Source organism: Elephantulus edwardii, unplaced genomic scaffold (assembly GCF_000299155.1).
Source record: "Elephantulus edwardii isolate Elephantulus edwardi_28Jun2011 unplaced genomic scaffold, EleEdw1.0 scaffold00148, whole genome shotgun sequence".
Lineage (NCBI taxonomy): Eukaryota > Metazoa > Chordata > Mammalia > Macroscelidea > Macroscelididae > Elephantulus > Elephantulus edwardii.
This window is the reverse complement of record NW_006399898.1, coordinates 3,564,411-3,571,783: the sequence shown is the minus strand read 5'-3', so window position 1 is coordinate 3,571,783 and position 7,373 is coordinate 3,564,411. Positions and strand designations below refer to the sequence as shown.

General features: G+C 65.4%; 1 protein-coding gene across 1 annotated transcript in view; it reads right to left on the bottom strand.

Moving 5' to 3' along the window:
- NCOR2 (nuclear receptor corepressor 2) overlaps positions 1-7,373 on the bottom strand; it is a 120,889-nt gene that overhangs the window by 6,739 nt on the left and 106,777 nt on the right. Inside the window, exons 31-38 of the mRNA XM_006894688.1 lie at positions 5,810-6,105; positions 4,574-4,928; positions 3,727-3,948; positions 2,847-3,098; positions 1,484-1,633; positions 1,128-1,256; positions 863-1,055; positions 3-181 (exon numbers count right to left, since the gene is read on the bottom strand). Of these exons, the coding sequence (XP_006894750.1) occupies positions 3-181; positions 863-1,055; positions 1,128-1,256; positions 1,484-1,633; positions 2,847-3,098; positions 3,727-3,948; positions 4,574-4,928; positions 5,810-6,105 (1,776 nt within the window). The remainder of the gene's footprint in view (positions 1-2; positions 182-862; positions 1,056-1,127; positions 1,257-1,483; positions 1,634-2,846; positions 3,099-3,726; positions 3,949-4,573; positions 4,929-5,809; positions 6,106-7,373) is intronic.

The window sequence follows — 7,373 nt, the reverse complement described above, 5'->3', positions numbered from 1 at the left end:
GAGGAAGGCGTGGCTGTCGGCCCGGGGCCTCTCGGGGCGCACCACCCGCGGGGCCTCCTTGGGCAGCAGGACCGGCTCCATGAGCGTGGGGTAGACCCCGTCGAGGCCGCTGCCCAGCGGGCAGTGCGTGGCGGGCGGGAACGTGGCGGTGGGGCGGACAGGCGAGGAGGTGGAGGTGGACCTGGGGGGGAAGACGGGGGTCAGCGAGTGGGGGAGCCACACTTGGACGGGGGGCGACTCCCTCAGGCTGCCGCCCTCGAGTGCCATGCTGATCCCCAACTGTCCTGGGAGCCCCTGTGAGGCGTGGCCTCACCTCCCGCATCTGTTCGCCCCCCAGATGCCGGACCAGACAGGTCAGCACCTGCCCCACCGAATGTCCAGTCCACTGGGGAAACAGGACAAGGGAGGGAAGGCCGTTGAGGGGCAGGAACTGCCCTGGGATTGGGGGACAGACAGTGCCCCAGGCATGCGGCCCTTTCATCTACTGACCCTGTTACCTGTCTGTCCGTCCATCTAAGCCATCCACCCACCACATACTCATTTACCCATCCTTCCATCCGTCTCTCCACCCCCTGCCCACCTACCACTTACATTCCCTTCACATTCCCTTCACCTCCCCGACCCACCTGTGTATTCATCTAACCTGATGCCCCATCCATCCACCTACTGACCCACCGACCCACCAGTCTACACATGGCCATCCGCCCACTCATGTACCTGTGACCCACTCAAAAGGCACCCACCCATCCTTCCGCCCACAACCTCCCATCCAGCACCTCCTCATCCTCCCGCCCACCCTCCCAGTCCCCCGGCTCCTTCACTATTTCACCCACGCGCCCCCCGGGTGCTCAGTCACCCCCACCTCAGGACAGTGGGGGCGCTGGGCTCCACGGCGGTGACGACCCCCTTCATGCCGGCGTTGTGCAGCACGCTGGGCCGCTGCTGGATGGCGTCCTGCGTCCGGGGGGAGATGGGCGAGTGCTGGTGGCTGTGGGAGTGGGAGGCGGGGCGGCTGCTGCCCCCGCTCCCAGCGCTGCCCCCGCTCTGCTCGGTACCTGCGGACAGGCGGGGTCAGTGGCGCAGGGCGGGCGGGGGCCCACGGCTTCACCCCTTGGCCGGGCACCTACCGGGTCTCCAGATGGGCGCGTGTTCCACCGTCGGGGCGGACGTGAGGATGGACTGCTCCCGGTCACGCTCCCGGTCTCGCTCCCTCTCGGATGAGGACGTAGAGGTCGACTTCAAGTGAGCAGGGGCACCTAGGACACAGCACAGGAGAGGTTCAGCCCCTGGGCCTTGTCTTCTTGGGGGATGGGACCACCAGGGACCTCGACAGGTGACGGGGTCGTTATGGGGGTGGTCACACCATCCCTTCTGTCCTGCCTGGGGTTGTGACGGGTGATGAGGTCATCATGGGAGGGTCACACCACCCTCTCTCCTGTCCTGCCCGGGGTTCTGACAGGTGGGTGTACACAGGGTGAACCACCTGGGGACAGCGGGGAGCTGCTGTGTCGGTTGCTGAAGGGCTGGGGTGCGGGCGGGAGGTAGCTGAGGCGGTCCATGGCGGCGGCGGGCGTGCCGGGGGTGGGCGGGACCAGGACGGGCAGGTGTGGCACTTGGGACAGGTCGATGATACCTGTGGGGGGTGGGGGGGAGGCTGCAGCCACGGGCGAGAGCACCCTGGGGCAGGGACCCCGCTTCTGAAAGCTCACCCCAGCCTTGCTCTGAGCCCCAAGGTGGCAGGTACTAGAGATGTCACCTCAGGGTGACCTCAGCTCTGTGGGTTCTCCCAGGCCCTCACACCCACGGGCTGCTGAGCTCTGGTCACCAAGCCTGACGTGACCACGCTGGGCCACTCCAGAAACACACCCCTTCCAGGTTCACACGCTGACAACCTGGAGGGTCCCACACTGGACACCTGACTGCAGCCACTTACGGGGACCACATACTTTCTGTCCGCACACACATCAGTGAACGTGCCCACAGCACAGCCCCCCCAGACCGAGGCCCGTGTGCTCCTGGGGTCACCCCAAGGGACACTCACCCCCAAACCACCAACAGGCCAGTGCGCTCCTGGGGTCACCCCCACAGGACACTCACCCCCAAACCACCAACAGGCCAGTGCGCTCCTGGGGTCACCCACCCCCAGACCACCAACAAGGCCTGTGTGCTCCTGGGGTCACCCCCACAGGACACTCACCCCCAGACCACCAACAGGCCCGTGTGCTCCCATCGACCCCCCTACGCAGGACACTCCCACGCACTTCCTGACAACCTGAGGGGGTCCTGCCTTTATATTCTCACACTCACCATATGCCCGCCTTCTGGACCTCCAGACCACCCACGAGGCCCTCACATACCAACTGGGACCCCTGCCCCGGCCAAAGATCACCCAACAGGGCTGATGTACGCTCGTCAAACCCTCTACACACACCCTCCCCTAGAACTCACCACCCAGACCACCTGCAGGGCCCGTGTGTGCTCCTGGGGAGACCCCTCTCCCCAACAGGAGCTCCCAGGACCCACCTGTCACGTGTGTTCACGGAGACTCACGTGCACACCCCCCACAACACACAGCCCTTACTGTGCAGGCCACCCCAACGATGCCACGTGCTCTCGGGGACCCGTTACGAGCCCACGTTCCCCTCGAACGCTTAACCACTCGATGAGGCCCTCATGTGCCCCTGGGGGACAATCCCACACACGGACATGCAAGCCCAGCACCCAGCCACCGTCCAGGCCACCGGGCGGGGCCCTCGTGTGCTCTCAGGGACCCCCACGTCACCCCGTGAGGACGCAGCCGCGGCCGCCCCGCGCTGTCCACTGCGGGCAGCGGGCCGCACACGCACCTCGAGGGCCGGCGGCGTAGTTGAGGGCCAGCGAGGAGTCGCGTGGCGACAGCCCCCGCAGCATGTCGGCGCGCTGGGCCATGGCTGTGGCCGCGTTGTGGTGCATCTGCTGCGAGGTGATGTAGTCGTTGATGATGGTCTGCCGGTTCTCCAGGGCGGCCGTGTCGGGGTACCCGCGGATGAGGTACGGGGGGTACAGATGCGGGTAGGTGGGGTTGGGGGCCAGGTGCCGGGGCAGGTAGTAGGCTGCGGCTGTTGGGGAACGGGAGCCGCGGTCAGGGTGGCCCACACCCAGCACCCCCGGACCCCAGAGCCACGTGCTCCCCAATCTCTCAAGACACCCACACGGAGCTGAGGACCAGAAGGCCCTGCTACAGATCGGAGAACCCACGTCCCCACAAACAAGTGGCCATTCGTGGCTCGGCATTCTCGTGAAACTGCCCGACCACCACCATCATAAACGTCCACAGCCATTGAGGGACCCTGTGGACAAGGCAGGTACGCCCCGCCCCTCCAGATTCCAGGGCTGCAGAGCCCACCAGGAGCAGACCCCCCCTCATCTTCCCTGGGCACAACGGCTGGCAGATTTGAACCACCGACCCTCTGAGCCCCCGGAATCTCGACTGCTAGTTTCCTTAAGGGATGCCTCCTCTCAGAGAGAGACCGCGCGGTGTGGGAAATGCTCCCCACAGCCCCCCTCAAAGGGCCCGACCCATCGACAGCTCAGGTCAGCGGGGCAGAGAGGACACTAGGATGTTCTCTGCCGCGGGCCTCCCAGTGGCTGGACCCTGACCACTCACACGGTGACCCCTCACCCGCCCCTCTCTCACGGGCCCTGCTGTGGGTGCCCAAGCGGCCATGGGGTCCCCAGGGCGCTCACCTGCGTCCAGGGGTATGCCGCGGGGGATGGAGGTGGGGTCGAAGGCCAGCGGGATGTGGCTGCGGTAGAGGTCCACGCCGCTGACCCCCCGCAGCAGGTGCTCGTAGGGCGACAGCGGGTGTGGGTGGTGCTCGGGCACCGTGCTGTGCGGGGACTTGGCGATCTCCCGGGGCGTGGACGTCAGCTTCCGGTCCTGGGACGACTTGCTGGAGGACAGGCTCCCTGTGGGGAGAGCGGGAGGCAAGGGACTGGAGGCGGCCCCCTCAGCACGTGAGCCACCCAGGTGAGCGGCACCTGCCGGGGCAGCGAGGGAAGAGATGTGAACTCGGCCACCGCCCCCCAACACAGCGGCCCCCCGAGGGCTGCGTGACTTCTGAGGGCAGAGAGGGGCCATTCTGGGGCTGTGACGGCCACAAGGCCCCGCGGCCCAGGACCTGCTGAGAGGCTGGAGCTCCGGGAGGTGCCTGGGGAGCGGTCTCTCCTCTTCAGACCTCCCTCGAGCTCACGGCTCTCCTTTCAAGGTGCTCGGAACAGAACTGTTCAGGACGTATTTACGGGGTTCACACCCTGTGCGCGAGGGGGCTGGCCCAGCATCAAAACCTAACAGCTCCCTGCCCTGTTCTGGGGACACTGATGGTCAGACCAGGAGACAGGACTGACCGGTAACTAATTAGCAACACAAGCCTGAAAAGGTGTGAAAATGCCACCAAGGGGGTCGGGATGAGACCTGAGGCAGAGACATTTCACAGATGTTCAGGGCTGACGCAGTGATCATAACAGCCTCCCCCCTTCCCAAGCGGTCAGCTCACGAGGAGTGTGGGAGCCTCCACGGCCCCCCCAGCCTTACCTTCCTGCAGGCGCGGCGTGGGCTCCCGCGTGGTCACAGGTGAGCCTCGGGGCAGGTGGCTGGAGAAGGGCGCCCCGTGGTCCTCGTAGGCCAGGGGGCTCTGGCGTGGCTTGCCCAGGTCAGGCACGATGACCGGGGCGCCTCGGGTGATGGAGCCCCCCGAGCTGCCGACGGCCCCCGGCCGCCCCTTGAGACTCTCCTCGTAGCAGGCTCGCTCCAGCGCCCGCGTGTCCACCATCACGTCCAGCGGGTGCACGGGCGGGAAGGTCCGCCCGGGGCTGCCAATGATGGAGCGGACGTCATGCTTCTTGGAGCCGGAGGAGGAAGAGCTGGTGTCATACTTTAGCGGGGTGCCCTGGGGAACGGAGGGTGCTGTGAGTTCTCTGCACCCCAGGTTCCGTCCAGGACTCGGGGCGGGAGGGAAGGGTGTGGCCAGGCCCGAGGTCCGCACGCGGTGGGCCATCTCCTGCTGCCCTGCCTTGTCCCCAGGCTACCAGATGAGCAGTGGCTAGAAAGATGCCCACTGACCCCCTGAGACCTCCAGGGGTTCAAGGCTGGGGTTCTCCACCAGAAGAGGGGGCTGCAGACACATGAGCGAGTGGACCGGCACCACCATTGCAACAGGGCGCTGCAGACTGGACAGAGGAGCCCCAAGTCGAAGTGAGCCCCCTGTATTCGTTCAGGAATGGGCTGATGAGGGGCGCCAACGAAAGAACATTCTAGAATGTGGCCACCCCTCCACTGGACTCTTGCCAGGGGCTCCACAGCTGCCTGAGGCCTCAGTTAAACCCTCCCACCTCCCTGTGGACACTGGGCAGGCTGGCCCTCCCAACCATGGCCAGAGCCCCGACCTGCATCTCCCGCTGGCCGTCTCTGAGCACCGGAAGGACGGTGTCCCTCAGAGGAGGCCTGACTCCTCACGCACTCAGAGCTGGCCATCCTCTTGTATGGGACAGCCACGTGGGGTCCACGGATGAGAAGCAGCGGCATGTCACAGATTCAGGGCAGCTGTGCTTGGGTTTTACAACCGCAAACCACCTGCTGTGTGACCCTGGGCATGGTGCCAGGCCTCAGTTTACTCATCAATAAAATGGGTTCAATCAGAGAGCCACCTGGAGTGTTGTGGGAGCGAGGAAGTTGGGCAGCACGGGCTGCGGCGACACACGACCCCCCGATGCCCCCTCACCCGGAGCCTCAGCGTCCCCTCCCCTCGAATGGCAGGGTCCCCAGGCGCACCTGGGTGATGGAGCCCTCCTTGATGGGCCGCGGGGCCAGCGGTAGCTCGGGGGTGCGCCTCAGCTCCTCACGGGGTATCTCGTGGATGGAGCGGCCGGCCTCCTTCACCGTGGCCACCAGGCCCTCGTGGGCCGGCTTCAGCTTCAGCGGGCCCAGCGCCTCCAGCGGCCGGGCCTTGTACGCCTCGCTCAGGTCGCGTGGGGGCGGCGGGGGCGGCGGGGTGCCCTCCCGCTTCAGCAGCTTGGCCTCCCGCCGTAAGTAGTCCTCCTGGGCCTCCACGTAGGAGCGCGGGATGCCTGCGGGCAGAGGGGCGCTGACCGGGGCACCAGACCTGCCCGTCCACCCGCTGGGGCCTGCCGGGCTCTCTGCTCCCTCACGCGAGAAAGGGGAGTGTTTCCTGGGCCTGCCTCCTACATAACGGCTCACACCGAGAGCTCACGGTGGCTGGTTCCGCCCTGACCTCCATTTCCCTGTCTGTAAAATGGGCTTAGCCAAGACGGCTCCAGAAGAGAGTACGTAAGGCCCGTGAGGGGCGAGCACACGGACGCCCAAAGGGGCCTGCGTGGTGCGGGCGGCAGTGCGCAGGGGTCCCTGCTCTGTGGACAGATCTGCAGCAAACACTGCTTCTTACGCTGACCTCCACATAGGAGCACGGGATGCCTGCGGGCAGAGGGGCGCTGACCGGGGCACTGGACCCGCCCAGCCATGGGGCCTGCCTCTGCCTCCCTCACGCAAGGAAGGGGAGCAGTTCCTGGCTGTGGCGGCTACTGTGCCACATTCCTTACAGGGGACCGAGCCGCGCACACCACCTGTGTGCTGCACCCCTCCGCCGTCGGGGCTCTGTCTGTCCTGCGCCCGTTTCCACACACCTGTCCTCTGCTCAGTCACAGGGATGACCCCACACTCCTACACCGGTCGGCTGTGCCCCCTTCCCACGTCCAACACCCTCGTGTACGTGAACCACACTCCCCTCCATTGCGGCCCACTCCTGTTACCCCTCCACATACATGTCCTACCACGTACCGTGCGTGTCCATCTGTGTTCCATGCGGCTGTGTGTCTTAACTCCTGCACACACGAGCTGTGAGCAGTCCACGTACGACACCCTGCGCCCCCGTGTACCGCCCCCCCAGTGTCATTCCATTCCAGCGCCCGTGTGCCGTGTTCCTGTGTCCCTCACACAATCACGTGTCTCACCCCTTCCGTGTCATCACGTTCACTCACACACAGACCAGCTCGTGTCCACGTATGCTGCACTGGTGCAGATGTGTGTGACACGGCTCCGTAATGCACCTGTGTGAACTTGTCACAAACATATCACCCCCTGCTGTGTGACATACAACTGTACTGCGCACCATCCATGTGTATTAACTACACTCTGCACGTGTGTCCATGTCCACATGTGCTGTGCTCCGGCCTGTGTGTATTACACCACGCAAACACACGTCACACTCACGTTCACCTGCACTGCGCTCCATCCATGTTACACCGTGCACACGGGCATCACCGTGTCTGTCACACTCACGCCCTGTGTCCCATCCACACGTTACACCGTGCACACGGGC